The 21,713-nt window shown below is 53.1% G+C and overlaps 1 protein-coding gene across 2 annotated transcripts; it reads right to left on the bottom strand.

Annotated features, from left to right (window-relative positions):
- Positions 1-3,877: 3,877 nt before the first annotated feature.
- On the bottom strand, positions 3,878-21,528 carry MAN2B1 (mannosidase alpha class 2B member 1). 2 transcript variants are annotated; one of them, XM_047776939.1, is made up of 24 exons: positions 21,310-21,528; positions 19,658-19,760; positions 19,067-19,240; positions 18,509-18,702; positions 17,707-17,839; positions 17,344-17,489; positions 16,073-16,189; positions 12,383-12,468; positions 12,176-12,296; positions 12,017-12,095; positions 11,724-11,833; positions 11,336-11,443; positions 10,949-11,065; positions 9,595-9,768; positions 7,947-8,044; positions 7,746-7,863; positions 6,978-7,096; positions 6,786-6,881; positions 6,519-6,606; positions 6,062-6,142; positions 5,410-5,637; positions 4,777-4,932; positions 4,587-4,689; positions 3,878-4,131 (listed from the first exon to the last, which is right to left on the bottom strand). In XM_047776939.1, exons 1-24 carry the CDS (start codon positions 21,469-21,471, stop codon positions 3,992-3,994), a joined length of 3,051 nt encoding a protein of 1,016 aa, XP_047632895.1. In that variant the 5' UTR covers positions 21,472-21,528; the 3' UTR covers positions 3,878-3,991. The 2 variants fall into 2 exon arrangements, with proteins under 2 accessions (XP_047632895.1, XP_047632894.1); XM_047776938.1 differs by having other exon boundaries at positions 6,786-6,887; positions 21,310-21,527.
- Between the last annotated feature and the right edge of the window lie 185 nt (positions 21,529-21,713).

The raw sequence follows: 21,713 nt of genomic DNA, 5'->3' as shown, positions 1-21,713 counted from the left end.
TTAGTGCCATCTCTGACCTACACCGTAGCTTGCAGCAAAGCTGAATCCTTACCCCTTAAACAGGGATGGAACCTGCATCCTCACGGCCACTATGTAGGGTTCTGCTGAGACACAAGGAGAACTCCTGCAGTTGGACTTAGGGTGCCCTTTCCTGCCCTCCTTGTCCCCTCTTCAGAAGGGAAAAATTTCTGGATGCATATCTGGCAACAGTGCTCCACCCCAAGAGGGGGACCTCGAAAAATTCTCAGGAGGCACTCCCAACAACTGAGCACCAGGTGGGAACATGGCTGAGCCCATGGGGTCCTATGCCCATCACCTGCAACGCCTCAAGGTGGTGGTCGCTGGTGGAGGGAATCTCTGTGTGCCAGTCACCCTGTCCATGCAGTTCCCAGATGCCTCCTCCTTTATATTGCAATGACAGTCTTAGGAGGCAGAGTGTCACAGTCGAGATGACAGCACTGCCTGCTTAATGGATCTCGCCCTTGGGCTGGGCAGCCGGATGCCACCAGCAGATCTTCGGAGACGATATATAAATGGCCACCAGGTGGCGCCCAATGCCCACCCACGCGCCACCTCCTCTGTGTCCACCTAGAACACTGTACCTGTTGCAGCCAGGGTGGGGTGCCTGATAGGCCCGAGACGCAGTCCATGTAACTCCCTGGAGGGCCGGGGCTGATCTCAGCTTCCAAAGGGGGTCTTAGCCAGCTTTTTGGAGGCACCCCTAATGACCCAGCCCCGTGGTGGGACTGTGACAGGGCTGGGCCTTCTCCAGGAGCCTCTCACACCATCTCAGTTCAGTCTCCCTCTCCCAAGGGGGCTTAAAAATACTTTCCGTTGCCTTTGCGGTGCAGCAGAAACAAATCTGACTAGTAACCATGAGGCTTTGGGTTTGATCCCTGGCCTCGCTCAGTGGGTTAAGGATCCGGCGTTGCCATGAGCTGTGGTATAGGTCACAGATGCAGATAGGATCCTGCATTGCTATGGCTGTGGCGAAGGCTGGCAGCTGTAGCTCCGATTAGACTCCTAGCCTGGGAACCTCCATACGCCCAAGGTGCGGCCTTAAAAAGACCGAATACATACATATATATAGAGAGAGTTTTTTTGGTTTTGGTTTTGGTTTTTTTTTTTGGAGGCACATCTGGTGACCCATCCCCAGACTTTCCCCAAGCCCTGGACACCCTCTAAGGTGGTCCCTAGCCCACTCTGTCGCTGCTTCTCTCCGGAGGAGTTGGAAACATTTTCTAGAAGCGTATGTGATGAATAGGGCCCACCTGTAACCATGGTTGGGTCCAGAACACCTCCCTGGGGCCTCCGTGGATGGCCAGGACGGGCTGCCCCCTCCAGAGGGAGATTTAGAAAAATGGCAGCAAGGCAAGTGCATCCAGCAATGGGCAACACAGGTGTCTGCAGGTAGGACCAGCGACACCTTAAGCTCAGGCCACTGCTGACTTTTGAATGAGCCCCCCACTCATTCAAAGGGGGACTTGGGAACTTTTTCAAGAGGCACAGATACCAACACAAGACCACAGTCATGTCTGGGTGCCAGCCCTTGGCTGATTTCCTGGCCCCGACTAGTTCCCATCAACAAAGAGGGCACCTCTGAAAATAAGCCTCTTAAGCAGGACAACAGCAGCCCTCTGGCCACTCTCCTCAGCTGGCCTAGCCTTATCAATGGGACTTAGAAATGTTTTGGGAGGAGTGCTTCCAGTGACCAGGTCCTAAGTGGGTCACCCTCCCTGGCTGACCCAGGCACATCGTCAGTCCAGGCCATGGCCCTTCCCACACAGCCTGGGTTGGCCTCAGCCTTAGAGGAGGACTTGGGAATCTTTTCAGAAGGCAATCTTTTTTTTTTTTTTTTTTTGCTTTTTAGGGCCACACTCACAGCATATAGATTCTCAGGCTAGGGTCAAATTAGAGCTACAGCTGCCATCCTACATCACAGCCACAGCAACACCAGATCTGAGCTGTGTCTGCAAACTACACCACAGCTCACAGTAATGCCAGATCCTTAACCCACTGAGCGGGGCCAGGGATCAAACCCGCAACCTCATGGTTCCTAGTCAGATTCATTTCTGCTGCACCACAACAGGAACTCCCAGAAGGCAATCTTAAAGGTTGGCACCCTCACCCAGCCTGCCAGCCTGCCCATGACCTTGCTTAGGATGGAAGGATACAATGACAAGGGCACAAAAGGATGGTAGCCAGGCCACAGTCACACTCCCCAGGACACACTGGTCCATCCAGTCCTGTCTACACCACCATAAAGGACAAGAAATATTTTTCCTGGGCATCTCCTAAGGCAGGGCCCCACACGAGACCACTGACATGCCCAAGTCCCCACTCAGAACTCGCTAGCTAGCCCAGAGCCTATTTGCACTGAGTCAGGTCTTAGAAAGGTTTTAAGGGGACAGTTCTGTCAACAGAGACCCACACCAGACAACATAGTTGCTGTGACCTTGGGCCTCCATATCTGGCCCAGGCCAGGCCTCATCACTGCAAAAAGCCACATCAATAGTTTTCAGGAGGCACTTGCAATGATTGAGACCAAAGAGTGACAGCATCTGAGTCCAGGGCACAATGAGCCAATTTGTCCAGCCCAAGTCAATGCCTCTCCTTTAAATGGGTACATATTTTCAGAAGGCACCACCAGAGGCCATGGGGCCAGTATCATGTCTTGTGCAGAAACACAGCCTGGCCCAAGCACCACCCTGAGTCTCTCTGGACTGCCTGTGTCTGTCCCCACGACCAAGGACAACTTCGACAGGTTGTTGGTCATTGGTGCTCCTGTAGGGAGCACCAATGACCGGGCTCCATGCAAGACTGAGGGATGACTCAGGGCAGACTCCATGGAGAGCAACTAGATTGAGGTGCCCTACTTGGGTCTCTCTGGTCTATCTCTCTAGGAAAGAGATTTAGGAAACTTTTTAAGAGTTTCTGCCATGGTGCAGTGGACTAAGAATCTGACTGCCGTGGCTTGGGTTGCTGTGGAGGCGCGGGTTTGATCCCCAGCTCTGTGCAGTGGGTTAAAGGTTCTGGCATTGCTGTAGTGGTATAGGTAGCAGTTGTGGCTCAGATTCAATCCCTGGCCCGGGAACTTCCATGTGCCGTGGGAGCAGGCGTAAAATTAAAAACAAAAACTTTTTCAAGAGGCACATTTGGCACCTGGATTCCATCTGTGATCCATCCAGGGATTCCAAGCCAGCCCATGACTGTCCAGGCTCATGCCTGTCCCACCACAACCCCCCCAAAGCAGGATGTAGAAATACTTTCTGGAGGCATATCTGACAGAGGTCGGATCATCCAAACACTGGTCTCCACGTGGGCTGCAGGTGGGCATGGCATGTCCTTGCAGCCTCCATACACCTTAAAGGGATCCACACAAGCTGTGTCACCTGGAGGGCAAGTCACTTCCTTTCAACCCTAAACCTCAAGTTTCATCCCAGGGTCTCCTTCCTCTGTAAGACTCCAGAACACACCAGAACTAGGTTCTCTGTCTCTCTCCTGGGAGGCCCGCAGCTCCAGGCCACCTGTCCAAGGCCCCACTTTGGGATCTGTCCCTAATTCTACTTCCTAGATCCCTTGCCCAAGAGTCCCAGGGCAGAATCTGGGAGTCCTCAGGGTATGTCTGGCCTTCTGGGACCAGAACAAGGCAGCACAAACCTGCAGCTGTGTCACAGTGGATGGAGGAATGAGGCAGGAGTGGAAGACGGAGTGGTGGGTGAGGCGGGGTGTGAACAGTGGAGGTTCTGGTGTCTTAGGGCTAACAAGTGGCCTCCATGCAAGGCCTCGGGTCAAGGGTCAGCTAGAGTTTGCTGACCTTTCTGAGTAATAGATTCCATTGCCCTCCCTCCCCCCCCAAAAAAACCCTCACACTCAGTTAGACCTTGACCCGAGTCTTGGTAGTGGCATTTTAATGGCTTGTGGTGGTGGTGGCGGTGGCATCAGCAAAAGGGGGAGAGTTTGCCCTACCCCTGGAGGAAGGAACTTAGGCTCAGAAGGGGGCATCTGGCCCCCAGTGGGTATAGCAGTCTTCTTCCCATTGGACGGAGGCCAAGAAGGTTCGGATTTCCATGGGCTGCAATGTGATGGTGGCAGACACCAGCCGGGAAGGAGGAGGATGGGGTGTGGGGCCTGGGGTGATAGAAGGGAGAAGGAGTGAGAGGCACAGTCTTTCATCCCCATGCCACCCCTCACCACCCCTGTGCTCCCTCCTCTGGGTCTGAACACAGACATACCACCTTAAATCTGTTCCCAGGGCCTCACTCCAAGACCCTTCAACTGCTGCCCAGAGCCTAGATATCATGCCCAGATCCCCAGATCCCTCCCCAGTGCCTGGCCACCATCTTCACACCCACAGCTCCCACCCCAAGGACCTTTAAGCCAACCCCTGCCCCCAGAACTACACACCTACAGGGACTCTCAAATCCTGTACCTGGGACTGAACTCCATCCTCAAACCGTTAAAGACCCACCACTAGTTTGCCACACCCACCTCAGACCCTTAAACCCCTAACCTGAATCTGAACACTGACTCAGACCCAACCATTCCCACACCTCCTAGTTCCCCAGTTCCGGGCAGGACCCCACCCGTGTTTGCTGTCCACTTGAGCCTGGAGGAGTGGGCCTGGAGCTGGTTGGCCGCCAGCGTGGTCTCCCGCAGGGAGGTGATGGTGAAAGTGGAAAACAGGTTCTGTGGGCAATGAATGGGCTAGTCTGAGCTGGGATAAAGCAGAGCATCCCCTCTCTCCTGCCTCCTTCCCATCTCTGCCCTCCTCACCGTCAAGTCGAAGGTCACTGGGGAGCTCAGGTTGCGGCCCGCGTCCTCCCCTACGGCAAACTGGTGCTCAAAGCGCAGCAGCAGCGTCTCTGGGCCCCAGTGGGCCAACGTGAGTAGATGTACCGAGAGAGGCAGTTCTCTGCGCAGCCCAGAGAACTGCAGGGAAGAGGGGGCGGGGCTGAGCAGGGAGGGCAGGACTACGCGGTGGTTAGAGGCGGAGATCCGGCTCGGAGGGGTGGGCCTTGGCTGCGGTGGGGGGCGGGGCTCAGCCAGGACTGAGCCAATGAAGGGACGGGGCGGGGTCAGGTTGGGGCCTGAACTGATCCCGCCCAGACCAGACTGAGTTAGTGCGGGGGACCAAGTGTGTAGAAACTTGGCTGGTGGAGGAGGTCGGGCGGGCTGAGGCCAGAGAAGCTGAGTAGGCAAGAGGGCGGGGCTGAGACTGCCCAGGTGACTGGGCTGAGCTAAGGGACCAGCTTACTGTCATCCCCTGGACGGGTTGGCCTCCCCCGGGACGGGTTGCGGGAGGGCGAAATGGGTCCCGATTAAGCCTAGCAAGACCCGCCCTCAATTTCGGCCCTCCCCGGCAGGCCTCCTTCCGGTCGTCTTTCTGCAGGCCCCACTATCCCTCACCTGCGTGCGTGGGGCGACCTTGAGGCAGTAGGGGACACCGCCACCCCGGGCCAGCACCACCTGCGGGGCTAGGACCTCCTTCTCCGCCTGCAACCGGTGCCCGGAGGCTGCGGTCCGGGCTTTGTCCAGCAGCACGAGGTGGCGCCCTCGCACCCACAGCCCCGACCCCTCCTCCAGCAGCGGCTCCCCTACTCCACGTGCATCGTCTACCAGCAGCCTTCGGTGGACCTGCGGGGAGAGTGGCAGAGAGGATGAAGGTCCCTCCAGCCAATTTCTACACCAGAAATTGGGTAAAAGCATGTGGGAATCTCATGAAAAACTGAAGATTGGGTGGCAACAGATGAATAGATAAGGATGAAGATCTGATAGGGGGTCTGCAGTAGGAGTGGGGATCTGACCTAACAAGGACTGAGAGAGGGGAAGATTTAACAGGGCAAGGATAGGGCAAGTCAGGGCCTGAAGGGGAGGCTTGGATAGGGATTGGAGAAAAGCACGGAGGAAACGTCTCACATGGGAATGGAGGTCTCAGTTTAGTGAGGACCACACTGGGAATGGTGCTCCTAGCAACAGAAACTGGCTTCAAGGTCCTGCAAGGGGCCAGGGAAGGAACTGGTAGGAGGACCCTGACTTAGATGGGGCTTGGATCACTCACCATGAGCTCTAAGGAGCCGTCACCCAGGCTACTGCCCCCCTGGGAGCGGTCAGTCAGCACAGTCAGCTGTGTCTTCCCATCCTGGGGATCGAGAAGTGAGTGAGGGGCCGTACTGCCAAGCAGCACTGGCCCCTGGGCAGGCCCCACAGGGATGGTGGAGATTGCTGAGGTGTTAAGGATGAAAGGTGGGAGTTACCACCGTGGTGCAGTGGGATCAAGGGGGTCTTGCGAGCACTGGGACACAGGTTCAATCCCGCGCCCAGCTCAGTGGCTTAAGGATCTGGCATTGTGGCAGCTGTGGCTTAGGTCTCAGCTGCCACTCAGATCTGATTGCTGGGCTGGGGAACTCCATATGCCAGGGGGCAGCCAAAAGAGAAAAAAAAAAAAAAATGAGAGGTGACCACCCCACTCTAAAGGGATGTGAGGAAGAGGTGGGGAGCAGGTAGGGGATGGATACCGTGATGTATATGCGGCTGTTGACTGGATAGTAGTTTCCCGCCACTGGCTCAGTCTGGTTGAGCTTCCACGTGGGTCGATAATCCCGCCTGGGGTGAGGTGGGGTTTGATCAGGCCCAAGGTCTGGCTCTCCTTCCCCTACTCACTCATTGCTCACTAACCCTGCATCCTCTACCTCCCACACTCATGAGGATCAGCAGATGCCCCCAGCAGCCCTGGGCCCCAACACACCACAAGACCACCCATTGGTACCCCTAGTTCACCCCACCTCCTCTCCAGGATCTCCCGGCCATTGCTGTCTGTGTAGAAGAGTCCATCTGTCTCCAGGGTAGTGTCAAAGCGACTAATGATCTCCTTCCCCCAGCTGTCACTATGCCAGATGGAATGACAAGGTTGTGAGCCTGACCTTAATGCCACTCTGCCCTGCTCCCAGCCCCCAGTCCCAGCCTGCACCACTCACCCTGTAGGTATGGGCCCCACCGTCCACTCTAGCTCCAGGTGCCGCTGTCCTGGATATAGGCGAACCACCTGGGAACACCAGGCTGAGAAGTTCTGGTGCACTTCCTGCACCAAGTCTGTCTGCAGGCACATGGGGGCGAAGGGCAGGTATAAGCGTGCACCTGGGCAGAAGTAAGTCCTGCAAATGCCCACCCTCACCGTGAAGCTCATTAAAGCCTACATCAGCCTACATCCCACTAATAGCTTGGGAGCCCCACTCACCTTCCCCACCTGCCTAGGTGTGATGCACACACTTCACCCCTCAGTAATAGCCATGTAATTTCTGAGTCTGGCATACAGGCTTGCTGCTCACCAGTACCCTAGCTCCCTTCTTTGGAACAGGATTCTACCTTGGCACATGGCTACCTGGAATAGACTGTATTGTCCAATCTTCCCTGAGATTTTCAGTAGCTGTGTGATCATGTTTGCTCAACAGAAATTGATCAAAGTGGTGTGAAGCATGTTCCTTGCCCTCTCCCTCTCCCACTGGCTCAAATGCAAGTGTGTAAAATCTTGACACCCGCAACAGATGTGAATGCCTTTCTGTGTGCTACACAGTGTGACTGTCACACAACCAGCCAGGACTACCAGCCCTGTGGGAGGATCCCAAGTATTCCTCTCAGGTCTTAGCCTTCTCACCTTTTAGAGATGTAATCCTCCCCCACCCCCACTCTACATCCCCCCACATGTCCCGTCCCCAAGGGCCCACTCATTACTCTTGGCCCCTGACCTTCACGAGGTGGGTTTTAGCCCAGTGGCTGACAAGCAGTGGTTCCTGTCGTTCGGGTCTGAAGATGTAGGCACCTGAGGCCTGCGAGCTTAAGTTGTTGCCCATACTGGCATTGTACCTGGGGCCAGGGCAGGTGAGAGTCAGGTAAGGGACCCCAGCTGCTTCTCATGCCCCCTCCCTGGCCTGGTGGCTCTTCCTTACCAGTAGAAGGCTTGGCGAACAGGCAGCAGAAGGTTCTCATCCAGGTTCTCAATCTCCATTAAGAGCCCTGTGTCAGGATTAAACCTAGCCCGGATGTGCTGGGCAGAAGAGGGTGGACAAACATTAATGACCATCACTTCAATCAATGGCAGCTGCATCCTTTTAGGGGCTCAAAAGAAGGCCCTGGAGTCACCCACCCTTCTCTCCTGTCTCTCTCTCTCCCTCTCCTACCCCCAACCACTCTCCTCACCCCTGACTCTTTTAGCACATCCTAACAGCTCCCCTTTCTACCTTATCCTCAATCAGACCATGTCTTACCACCTCCATGGTCTTCCCAGACTAGTACAGCCAACCCCTTCCCAGTCCTCTGCCTTCCATGCTTGCTGCTCGCTCTCTAGTCTTTTCCCCCCACAACAGCTGAAAGCCAGTGTAACACCAGAGGGGAGATCAGAGCCCACCTGTTTGGGACCTGGGCTGTTTGTGCAACTGACAGAGGAACCACAGTGCCAGGACCCACAAGATCTTAGGGCCCATGGCAGTATATAAATCTCAATCCTTTTAGGATTGGTGAGTGAAATAAAAATGAATATATTATAAAAAGTCTGCCTAGTTAATATTCATATTTATACCTTTACCACCATGAAATATAATTTTTTAATTTTTTTATGGAAAGGATCCACAGGAGTTCCTGCCACGATGCAGTGGATTAAGAATCTGACTGCAGGGAGTTCCTGTTGTGGCCCAGTGGGTTACAAACCCAGCTAGCATCAGTGAGGATGCAGGTTTGATCCAAGGCCTCACTCAGTGTGTTAACAACCCAGTGTTTCCGCAAGCTGTGGCACAGACTGCAGATGTGGCTTGGCTCCTGTGTTGCTGTGGCTCTGGCAAAGGCTCTGATTCGACCCCAACCTGGGAACTTCCATATGCCACAGGTGTGTCTCTAAAAAGCAAAAAAATAAAAAAATTTAAAAATCCCACTGCTGCCACTCAGTCACTGCGGGTTCAATCCCCAGCCACAGGCAGTGGGTTAAAGGATCCGGCGTTGTCACCACTGTCTCTCAGATTCAATCCCTGGTCCAGGAATTTCCACATGCCATGGGTGTGGCCATAAAATAAAAAAAGGGGTGGGGGAATCCATGAAGGCCAAAATGCTAGGACCCACAAGGCTGACAACCCTGTTTCTCCCACGGTTTCTTCACAGGAAAAGCCAGAGTCCTCCCCTTGGCTGGCCCCTAAAGCCCGCATGATCTGACCTGTCACCTCCCTTGCAACACCCTGCCACACAGTTCTTTCAACACCCAACACCCTCATACTTGAGGGCTTTTGTGGCTGCTGCTCCCTGCCTGCCTGGATCCCTCTTCCCCCAAACGATCACACATCTCCTGTCCCTCAAGGATCTGACCTGACTCACTTGCAAACCCCTACCTCCATCAGTTCTAACATTTCTATCATGGGTCGCCCATGATTACACAGGGTCCTCACAACAGCTCCCAGGAGGCTCAAAGGAAGGTGGTGAGGATAAACAACAGGGGGCCTGATGACACTAGACCATGGAACCTAACACCCACTGACCCAGAAGCCATGCAGCTCGCTGCCACACCTCAAATTTGTCCCCCAGGCATGGAAAGAGATCCGGATAGGGTCTCACCTCATTCTGGATGACCAAGACACGGGACCAGGGTTTCTGGGATCTGGGATGGCGGTCATAGGCCTGGGGACGTTGGCCAGGCACCTGAGTTACTGAGTAGATGCTGAAGCCGAGGGCAGGCACTGAGGCTGAGAAAAGCAGGTCCTGACTGTCTGAGCTGGGAACTGTCACCACCTCAGGTAAGAGAGGAAGAAAACCAAGTCAAGAAGTTGTGAGTACATATATAAAGCCACACTGCACATAGAGAAGGGGACCAGGATGGGGAGGAGAAATTTAGGTGTTGGGCAGGGGGGATGGGAGTGTCAGAAGTGCCAAGGGAGTTCCTGTTGTGGCTGAGAGGGTTAAGAACCTGACTAGTATCCATGAGGATAAGGGTTCGATCCCTGGCCTCTCTCAGTGGATTAAAGGATCTGGCATTGCTGTGAACTGCAGTGTAGCAGACTCAGCTCCAATCTGGTATTGCTGTGACTGTGGCATAGGCCGGCAGCTGCAGCTCTGATTCAACCTAGCCTGGGAACCTCCATATGCTGCAAGTGCGGCCCTAAAGAAGAAAGAAAGAGGGAGGAAAGAAGGAAGGAAAGAGAAAGAGAGAGAAAGATAGGAAGGAAGGAAGGAAGGAAGGAGGAAGAGAAAAAAAGAAAGAAAGAGAAAGACTCAGTAAAAGATTCCAAAGATTCCATAAGGTAGAAAAAATCCACTAAGAGGGTGGATCTACTGTGGGAGGGGGAATAAGTGTGGGAAGAGATCCTTTAGACTTGGGAGGGAGGAAAAGAAAGATTCTTGAGGGAGGAAGAAGTTAGTGGGAAGAGGTTTTCCAGGATGTAGGGAATATTCATAACCAGGATTTTTTTCCTTCTTTTCTGGCTGCCTGGGGGGCATTTTGAGTTCCAGGGCCAGGGATCAGATCTGAGCTGCAGTTGTGACCTACGCCACAACTCTGGCAACGCAGGATCCTTAACCCACTGTGCCAGGCAGGGGATAGAACCTGAGTCCCAGTGCTCCCGAGATGCAGCAGATCCCCGTTACGCTGCAGCGGGAATTCCGATAACCAGTAATTTTTGATGGAGGGGAGAATGTTTCCAAGGGGGTGAGATATTAAGGGGCAGAGGGGGAAGATAGTCAGAGGAAGAGTAATGGGCACAGGGTATTTATGGAGGATGGAGGTCTCCATAAGAGCTAAGCGCCCAAGAGAGAGAATTATTCATGGGAAGAGGTGTCCATGGAGGGAGATAATCTTGAGGGAAATGTCCATGGGGGAAGGGAGAAATGCCCACGGTGGAAGGTTTTTTTGGGGGGCGGTGGTATATATGAGGGGTGGCATTCATGGGAAGAATATTTGTCCAACGGGGCTCACATCGCTGGGCACAACTGTGCCACTGGGATCTTTCACAAGGTAAACGTGTTCGCTGACAGGCAGCCGCACCATCCAATCCACTTTCCGCCCCAGGGGGTTATAAATGGTCACCTGGAACTGGGTGAGAGAACACGGGCATGGGTCACAGCAGGCCTTCTGCAAACCCACCCACCATGTGCTGCAACGTCCCTGGGTGATTCAAGCCCCCAGGTGATGCCTTAGTTTCCCTGCCTCAGCTTCAGTGATCAGCAGTGATCTCAAGGCAGAGTGATTAGCAACCAGATGAGCCTTGGAGAGTCCATGAGCCCCACCCGGAGGTCTCCCTAGATCTCGTTCTAGCCTCAGGACCTGCCCCTGGCCCCGCCCCTCCCACTCCGGGACACTCACTTTCTCCGCGTTCTGGGTGAGGGGACAGACACTGATGTTGAGCTCGCGGCAGAACACGAAATCCTTCTTGGAGCCGCTGAGCTGCGCCAGCGCATTGCTCAGGAGAACCTGGGGCGGGGGAGGAAAGGAAAAGGTTGGCTCTGGACGCCCAAGCTGGTCTCGGTGCTCCCCCGCCTCCCTGTCTCCCCTCTGCCTGTCTCCGACCCCATCCCAGGTCCCGCCCCATTCCTGCCTCCGCCCCACCCCCACAAGACCCACCCCAAGAGAATTGCTAGCCGCCAATCTGCTGGGTTTCAACCACGCCCCTTCCTGTCCCCGCCCCCTCTGTTCCAGGCTCCCCCCCCACCGGCCCCAACCCCCAAGCTGTGCCCTGTCCCCGCCCTGGCACCTCGCAAGGCCCCCAGCTTTCGGCCAGCTGGCGTGCGTAGTCGTTGGCCACATGCTGCCGCGAGGTGCCGCTGACCGCATCGTGGTGCTGGAGCACGGCCATCGCCTCTTCTGCAGGCAGACAGTGAGCCGGGTGGGGTCTCCGCAGGACTCGCCCGACCCCAGAGAGACGCGAAACGTCACGTGCCGGCAAGCTGGGTTCTTAGGGCCTTTAAGAAGGGACTCGAGGGGACAGCCGAGGTCTGGGGTCCAACTTCAACCCCGCTCCCGTCCCCTCACCAGCTGGACACCTACTGAGGGGTGCGCTGTCTCCGGAACCATAGGGTCCCATGTTGGCTGCTGGACCCACCAGTGCCTCCAGCTGGTTGCACACCTGTAGGGCAGGGGATATGTATGGGGCACCAGGCCTGTGGGGATCCCTGGCCGCCCCCCTTGAACCTGGGGCCTGCCTACCTGCAGGAAGTTGTAGCTGAGGCGCTCGTAGCGTTTGAGAGCGGGCCGGCTGGAAAAGTAACCAGTCCAGAACATGTGGGGGCCGTCGGCGTAGGGGAAGAAGTCATCCTCTTTCACTGACCTGCAGCGGCAGAGGCACTGAGGGCAGGGGTCATGACACACAGGGGAGGCCAACCCCCCCCCCAGCTTCCCGGTACCCCCAAATACCAGGTGAGGTTGGCCTTGTTCAGCTCCCAGAGGTAACAGGCGGGAGTGGAGTAGAGAACATTGACGCGGCTCCTGTTGGCCTTTTGCTGCAGGGATGTTGGCTGTGTGTGAGCCCTCGGGAGTCCACACCTTCCGGGGGCAGGGCCCACAAGTGTGCACATACATACTCACGCGCATGCACACACATTCATGCATCGCTTGGCTCAGATTCTCAAATACACGTTTTGAATGCAAACCAATGGCCAAGTGTGAAAATGAAATGTTAAGGGAAGGTAAATATTACCAGCCTGAGAAGAATTTCAGGGATACAAGAATAAACCTGAGATTTTACTAAACTTTAAGAAATTCTACTTTTATTATTAACTTTCATGGAAAAATGAAATATGACATTATAGGGCAGGAATAATTATTTCTCAGCACTGTAAGGTTGCTGCCAAATGACACAACCGTTATAATGAATGGAGGATCACTTTCAACTGATGGAGATGGAGGAACAAGGTGACCTCCATGAGTTAAAGGATGTTTGTTCCTTCAAGTTGTGTCCCCAGTGCCTCATACACAGTAGGTGCTCAATAAACACTTGAATGACCTAGAGGACGTTATACTTAGTGAAGTAAGTCAGAGAAAGACAGATTACTATATGCTATCACTTATATGTGGAATCTAAAAAAAATAACAAATAAATCTATATACAAAACAAACAGACTCAAAGACATAGAAAACAAACTTATGGTCACCTAAGGGGAAAGAGAGAGGGAGAGGGATAAATTAGTAGTAAGAGATGAACAGATACAAACTACCATATATATACATACATATATATATAGAGAGAGAGAGAGTGTGTGTGTGTATGTGTGTTTTTAGGGCCGTACCTGCAGCATATGGAGGTTCCCAGCCTAGGGGTCTAGTCAGAGCTACAGCTGCTGGCCTATGCCAGAGCCACAGCAGTGCCAGATCCGAGCTGCATCTGTGACCTACACCACAGCACATGGCAACGCCTGATCCTTTAACCCACTGAGCGAGGCCAGGTATCGAACCCACAACCTCATGGTTCCTAGTTGGATTCATTTCCACTGCACCACAACAGGAACTCCAAAAACTACCATATACAAAATAAGCAACAAGGATTTACTGTAGAGCACAGAGAATTACATCCAGTATCTTATAGTAATGTATAATAGAAAACAATCAGAAAATATATATATGAATCACTTAGCTGGATACTTGAAACTCATGTATATTGTAATTGTAATATAGTACAATATTGTAAATCAACTATACTGCAGTTAAAAAAATAAATAAGGAATTCCCATTTTGGCACAGCGGAAACGAATCTGACTAGGAACCATGAGGTTGCAGGTTCGATCCCTGGCCTCGCTCAGTGGGTCAAGGATCTGGCGTTGCTGTGAGCTGTGATGTAGGTTACAGACACAGCTCAGATCCAGCGTTGCTGTGGCTCTGGCTTGAGCCGGCGGCTACAGATCCAATTAGACCCCTAGCCTGGGAACCTCCATATGCCGAGGGAGCAGCTCTAGAAAAGACCAAAAAATAATAATAATAAATAAATAAATAAAACACCTGAGCGAATGAAGAGAAGTGCATTAGACAACATGCCTTTATGTGTAAATACACATCTACACCCCTGCATACACACTCAGACATGTATACAACACACACACTTAGCAAACAATCACTTGATTCCTCAATATGCTTAGGACTATAGACATAATCTACATCCAGAGGCCAGCCCTGCTCTCATGGAATTTATAGCCAAGTGCAGAGGAGAGAGACTGAACAGATAGTCAGTTGGTCACAGTCAGCCTAGATGTATCATCACGGGTATTCATGGGGACTGGTGTGAGCACAGAGGAAAGAGCAAGAGCTCCGGCTGGGGCCTGATGAAGGCTTCCTGGAGAAGACGTTGCAGCTGGTGTCTTAAGCAGAAAACTTTCCTCTCTAAATAATAATAATAACTGTAATGTGTATTTACTCAGCACTGTTCTACTGAGCTATGCAAAAAAACTCATTATACTTTCATCAACAGCCCTATCGGGTGGGAATCACCATTATGCCTGTTTTCTAGATAAGAAAACTAAGGTACTGAGTGCCTAAGAACATTTCTCAAAGTCACAGAGCCAGTAAGTGGCAAAGCCAGGATTTGAACCAAGGAACTCCATTTCCAGTAAAATGGAGTGGGTGAAGGAGCAGGCAGGAAAAACCCAAGAGGATGTGAGTTTCTAGCAGCCCAGGAACGTGGTATTTGCTAGAGGAAGTGGCCAAGGTGTTGAAGCCTCCTCAAGGACCAGGGACTTGGGGAGGCCTGGGAAATATCTTCGGGAAGGCCCTTGGTGATGTTACTAAGAGCTGTTTTTAGTGAAAGAGCAGTACTGGGAGCAACTGGAAGATAAGGATGAAAAGTCTGTGCTGGCAGAAAACTCTGAGGATGGGAATGATGGGAGAGGGGAGACAAGGTTCTGTGCTAATGGGAGAGTGACTGCTGGCCTGACATAGCCACTGACTACATCAAGACATCCATGGTAAGCAGAATAATGGCTACCCCAAGATGCCCATGTCCTGATCCCCAGAACTTGTGACTCTGTTAGGTTACATGGTGAAAGGGAACTAAGGCTGCAGAATTCACAACATTGTAAATCAACTATATTCTAATGAAAAAAATTTTAGGGAGTTCCCATTGTGGCTCAGTGTAAACAAACCTGACTAGTATCCACGAGGACACAGGTTCAATCCCTGGTCTTGCTCAGTGGTTTAAGGATCTGGTGTTGCCATGAGCTGTGGTATAGTTTGAAGGTGAGGCTTGGGTCCCACGTTGCTGTGGCTGTGGTATAGGCCAGCAGCCACAGCTTCGATTCAACCCCAGCCTAGGAACTTCCAGATGCCGCAGGTGTGGCCCTAAAAAAACAAAAAAAATTTAAAAGACTGCGGAATTAAGGCTGCTAATCAGCTGACCTTAAAATAGATATCCTGGATTATCTGGTGGCCCCAAGGTCATCACAAGGGTCTCTAAAAGTCCAAAAGGGAGGCAAAAGAAGTGAGAGTGATAGAAAGAGATGTGACAACAGAGGCAGAGGCAGAGAGCTGCTATGTTACTGGCTTTGAAGATGAAGGAAGGCACCTTGAGCCAAGGGATGTGGGTGGCCTCTAGAAGCTGAACAAAGCAAGAAGACTTTCCCCTAGAGCTTCCAGAAGGGATGCAGCCCTACTGACATCTTGATTTTAGCCCAGTGAGACCCCTGTCAGACTTTTGACCTACAGAACTGTAAGATATGACTTCTGTTAAGTTTGTGGGAATTTGTTAAAGTAGCAATAGAAAACTAAGATAGAGAGTTCCTGCTGTGGCTCAGTGGAAAGGAATCTGACTGGTAACCATGAGGATGCAGGTTTGATCCCTGGCCTCGCTCAGTGGGTTAAGGATCTGGCATTGCCATGAGCTGTGGTGTAGGTTGCAGATGAGGCTCAGTTGGATCTGGCATTGCTGTGGCTAGTTGTAGGCTGGCGGCTATAGATCCAATTCGATCCCTAGCCTGGGAACTTCCATATGCCATGGGTGTGGCCCTAAAAATACAAAAAAAAAAAAAAAGAAAAGAAAACTAAGATAGCATCCATAGATAATGTATGTGACCCAAGGCCCAGGGATGCAAGCACACATGCCCATGGGATGAACCCACTCACCTGGGCATTGACCTGCTGGATGAGCTTGTCAAGATTCTTGAACCACATGTTGGCATTCTCGTACTGGAAGTCCGAGCCCATGGTCATCACAGTGTGGTTGGTGCGGTAATACTGGCCCTGCAGGCAGGATGGGGTGTCCTCAGGACAGGGTGCCCTGGGCCACCCCTGTGGACAGCCATGTCTCAGTACTCATGTGGTCAAGAGTGTGTGTACACTGGAGTTCCCATTGTGGCTCAGCAGGTTAAGGACCCAACGTGTCTCTGTGAGGGTGCAGGTTCGATCCTTGGCCTCACTTGGTGGGTTAAGAATTTGGTGGGAGTTCCCATCATGGCACAGTGGTTAATGAATCCAACTAAAAACCATGAGGTGGTGGGTTCAATCGCTGGCCTTGCTCAGTGGGTTAAGGATCCGGCGTTGCTGTGAGCTGTGGTGTAGGTTGCAGACGCGGCTCGGATCCCGCATTGCTGTGGCTCTGGCGTAGTCCAGTGGCTACAGCTCTGACTGGACCCCTAGCCTGGGAACCTCCATGTGCCACAGGAGCGGCCCAAGAAATGCAAAAAAAAGAATTCAGTGTTGCTGCAAGCTGCAACATAGGTCACAGACATGGCTCTAGTTTGACCCCTGGCCCAGGAACTACAATATGCCACGAGTGTGGCAAAAAAAAAAGTGTGGATGCATAGCAGGCAGGGATGGAAGTGTGTCACATGGAAGCAGAGGGACACACAGAAAATAGCCTCAAGCTGTTGAGTAATTCTCTTAGGCCTGCCACTCAGTCGTGGGTGCTAAGACATTGCACCATACTGTCTCATGGTCGTGGTGGGGGGATGTGCCGTGTCTGCTTTTCTTTTCTTTTCTTTTTTGCTTTTTAGGACCACATCCGTGGCATATGGAAGTTCCCAGGCCAGGGGTCGAATGGGAGCTGTAGCCACTGGCCTACACCACAGCCATAGCAACTCGGGATCTGAGCCACATCTGCGACCTACACTATAGCTCACGGCAATGCCAGAACCTTAACCCACTGAACGAGGCCAGGGATCGAATCAGCAGCCTCATGGATTCTAGTCGAGTTTGGTAGCTGCTGAGCCAGGAAGGGAACTCCCGGGTCTGTATTTCTAATCAGGCATGCACACAAACAGGAAGAGGGCATGGGTAATGGGGAATGGAATGTTACCTTCCTCTGAGGATGGTGAGGAGGCAGTAGGGGTTGCCTGGACCGATGGAAGGGCCCAGTGCATGTACGCCAGAGGTACAGGTTCTGGACACCAGGTTACCTGGGCAGTGGCCAACTCCAGGAAGTAACGGACCAGTTCCTTGGCATTGTATTCTGGGCTGCGCGGGTCCTCCACAAAGGGCTTGTCTGCACACAGCGTATCCCAGCACAGACCAGTGGGTGGGTTGTACATGTTGGGGAGCACACCTGCGGGTCACACCAGGATCAGGGGTGGCCCCACCCCCTAGACCTGCAAGGCCCCACCAGGAATGGACTTCAGAATTTGCAGGGCCTAGTGCAAAGTGTAAATGCTGGGCTTTTGTTCATAGAGTATTAAGAATTTCGAGACGACAGCCGACTATCGATCCATGCCCAGGGCCCTTCTGAGCATGGGGCCTGCCCTGGCCCCACTCTACCCCCTTACTGGTGAAGAGGTCGGCGGCGGGGGGCTTCAGGCTGGCACTGGCCCGCCACAACTGCTCCATCTGCCGCTTCTTCTTCCGCACGTTCTTGTCTTGATAATCCAGGCGCCCGAAGAAGAAGCCGTCAAAACCCATCTGAGTGAGGCAGGATGAGGAGCAGAATCAGAGAGCAGGAGAAAGCGGGTTGAGTAAGTGTCCATCCCTCTCATCACTAACCGCCAACCCCTCTGAGCATCGGCAGAAAAAACCAGGTCTAAAATCGAGGGAGACCCTCCAGAGCATGGTGATCTTGGGGAGGGTCAGAAGCCCTGCAGAGCGCCTAAAGGGAGCAGGTCCAACACTAGAATTCGCCCCCACCTTCACCAGCTAGGTAAAGGGGCCGGACTCAAGGAGGCCTTACCCCTTCCGCCCCCTAAGCAAGGGAAGGGGCGGGGTTATAGCAGAGGCAATGAAGCCCCCTGAAAAATAGGGCGGCTTTCACCTGCCACTCAACCTGGGGAGGAGACTAGATGAGAGCAAATGGGGCGGGGTCAGGGGAGGGGGAGGAGCCATGTGGAAGTTGGGGGTGGCCTGGGAGGGGTCAGCCTGGGCTAGGGCAGAGCAGGGCCAGGACCAAAGCCAAAAGGAAGGGATTCACAGTTCACCCAAGAGGCAGAGTCTCCAGGGGCCAGGGGGCTGGGGTAGGCCTGGTCCGAGTGAGCTTGTAGGAAAAGGCAGGGCTTCAGTAACCGGAGGAGGAGTCAGAGGGAATAAAGGAGCGGCGCGGGGACAGGGGGTGGGGGCGCCAAGAGGTAGGGAAAGGACCTGCGCGAAGAGCGAGGCCTGCTCCCGAGAATGGCCAAAGGGGTCAATGTGCCAGGCCACACGGGGGCGCCCGTCGCTGCCAAACGTGTCCTCCAGGAAACGTAGGCCAAGAGTCATCTGGTCGATGATGGCTCCGTAGTGAGTTGCCGCCTCATCGTTCATCACCCAGCCGCCGTTGGCAAACTCTAGGCGTCCTGTGACGGGAGGGGCAAACTTCTGAGTCAGCTGTCAGGGCCAGAAGTGGGGTTGGTGATGCAAGGGATGAGAAGACCTGCCTGCATGCCCAGGCCTGAGAGGAGAAGAGGGGTCACTCCCAGGCCACTGCCAGAGATTTGGAGCAGAACCTCCCCCAAACCCCTAGGCATGGCAGGATTCCCAGACAATCTACTGGAAGTGGGGCCTTACGGGATGCATAGAAGTTTTCCCAATAAAGAGAAATTCCCAGCAGGTGAAACCACATACAGGCTGCACAAGGCGTGATAAAATCTCAGATGCTTGTGTGATAGAAACAGAAGCTGGGCTGGGCTTCCTCTTTTCACTTCCTTAGAAGAAGCTCACCCTGGCGCACCAAGTTCCGCACCATTTCCTGCGTTGCATTTGTCTGCTGGTGCCACCAACGGGAGAAGAAGGCAATTTCCACATAGACGAAGCGGCGAGTGGGCTCCATCAGCAGGGAGGAGATGACTGAGTCTAGGATGTACTGCACGCCCGCATGCTGGACATCGTTCTGGACTGTGGGCACAGGGGTCAGGCACTCAGGGACCAGCAAGCCAAGAGTAGCATTTTTTTTTCTTTGCTTTTTAGGGCCGCATCTGTAGCATATGGACATTCTCAGGCTAGGGGTCCAATTGGAGCTGGCTTACACCACAGCCACAAGGCCAGGTCCGAACTGCATCTGCCACCTACACCACAGCTCAGGGCAATGCTGGATCCTTAGCCCACTGAGCGAGGCCAGGGACCAAACCTGCATCCTCAGGGATACTAATCGGGTTCATAACCCACTGAGCCATGACAGGAATTCCAAGGACAATCTTCTTAGACACAGAAGCCCAAGCTGGGCATCACCCTATTGCCCAGAACTAAAAAAGGATTTGAGGGGCTCTGAGGAGCCATAGGAGTCCCGGGGGTCAGTCCCCACCCTCTACTCACTGCCATAAAAGTACTGGTCCACAGTCTTGAGCCAGCCCACGTCATCATGTGTGTGGGCCACCAGGTGCACGTTCAGCATGTCCGGCTCCACCTTGGGGCATGTCTGCATAGGGACCCCAAACACACACTCATATACTTTGTCAGTAACCCCACGGTTAAGAGGCAGGCTGCAGTGGGGGGTTGGAGAGGACACAAGGTAAGTCTTGATTTAGAGGCAAGAGACTGAAGTGGGTCCAGGCCCTCCCAGGAAGGACACATATAATTATGTCACAGATGCAACTCCCAATGGCACCATTTCTTAGAGCACCTCTCATTCACACCCTGGAGAAATAGTAGTAGGTAATGTTTCTTAAACATTTGCAAATACCAAGCAGCCACCCTGGGGTTCGGGGACAATATTTCTTGTTTTCAGACACTGAGGATCAGAGAGGGTAAGTGTCTTGGGTAAGGTCATGTAGCCAGGAAGTGAAAGAGCCAGACTGCAATTTCAGGCAGACTCCCAGCTCTCAACAAGCCCCCAGGCCACACACATAGCTAGTAGCTGGCTCACACCCAATCACACAGGTAATGTAACTGAGCAGGGCCTTGTGGGGCTCTTGGGCACAAAAGCCTTTCTGTGCCCCCCATTTCTTGTTCTTAAGAAATTAGCCTCATTCAGCTTCCATAACCCTCCCTGAGTTACCAGGGAGGTTCAGACAGTTGCCGAACAGGGAAGCAAGGAGATACAAAGACAAGGGAGGAACAGTCAAGAAAAAATAGTACAGCCTTGGGACAGGATCCTGGTTCCCTCTCAAGGGATACACATAATATAGGCATCTTATACGCTTAAGAGAAAAGTTGTATTACTTATGCTTCTTTTAGAAATGAACACTTTAAAATTGAACAGCTTAGAGTCTTTCCTTGTCCTTCTCCCTGGCTTAACTGCACCCTAAACAGTCAACGGTAAACTAAAGATTAAGCACCCTGAGCACAATTGCCTGTGGATTAAATATTATTAGCACGTGATTTTTTTTTCAGGAACTTCCCTAGTTTGTTCTAATCTCTGATCAATATACCCTTTTTCCAAGTACTGTTTTTCTAGGCGACAACCCAGAAGACCACCATCATGATCATGCTGATAGCTCCTGACTCCAGCTTTGAAGACTAAGATCCCCCCCAAAGAAAGAAGAATGCATGTTTGTTCCAATCCTTGATTCCTATCTGAAAACCTGTCTTCCTTCTTTTTACTATAAAACTCCTAGCAATTCTTTCCAATGGCGTTGGGAGGGCACAGTCTTTAGGGTATTAGCCTGCTGTGACCCTCCTTTGCCTGGCAAAGCAATAAAGCTATTTTTTTTCTCCTTCACCCAAAACTCTGTCTCTGAGTTTCTATTAGGCAACGGTGGACAGAGGCCAATCTTCAGCAACGGTAAATGTATGCAGAGTCCAGGTAAGCCAACCCGCAGAAGCAAGGGAGGCAGATACAGACAGCGCCATTCTCAGACACACACAGCCAGACCTCTCAATGACACCAAGCATATGCTCAGACCATGCTGTCATATTAGCAACCAGTCACTAGTCACCACAGAACTGAGCCACCCACAGCCCCGAATCCTCCTGGGAGCTTCACTCTGGAAATTGAAGGACATTTCCGCTCGCGGGCCCACGCTCACCTGGTATCCGGCGGCCCAAACGCCGTGCGCCGCCAGCAACAACAAAAGAAGGAAGGAGAAAGGCGGGAGCGGTGGCTGCAGCGCGCTGGAGCGCTTCCGGGACCCCGCCTCGTCCTGGCAGCCACCAGCGTGGACCCCCCAAAACCGCGCCTCGGCAACCATGGCTCTGCTGCGGCCACCACTGCCTCCAGGGGTTTCCCGTGCCGGGCCTAGGCGCAGCAAAGGCCCCGCCCCCAGGATTCTGCTTGACCAATGGGTGCCAGCGAGGGCGGGGCTAGGGTGTGGCCTAGAGAGTCAAGAGACGGAGATAGTAGCTCCGGATACCCTGGGGGCCTAGGAGTACAGCGAGGCCATGGGTGTGTGTAGCCCCTCCCGGCGCTGGTTTCCTCAGATCTTTTAGTCTA

Source organism: Phacochoerus africanus, chromosome 4 (genome assembly GCF_016906955.1).
Source record: "Phacochoerus africanus isolate WHEZ1 chromosome 4, ROS_Pafr_v1, whole genome shotgun sequence".
In the NCBI taxonomy this organism is placed as follows: domain Eukaryota; kingdom Metazoa; phylum Chordata; class Mammalia; order Artiodactyla; family Suidae; genus Phacochoerus; species Phacochoerus africanus.
This window is presented reverse-complemented; position numbering and strand designations above follow the sequence as displayed.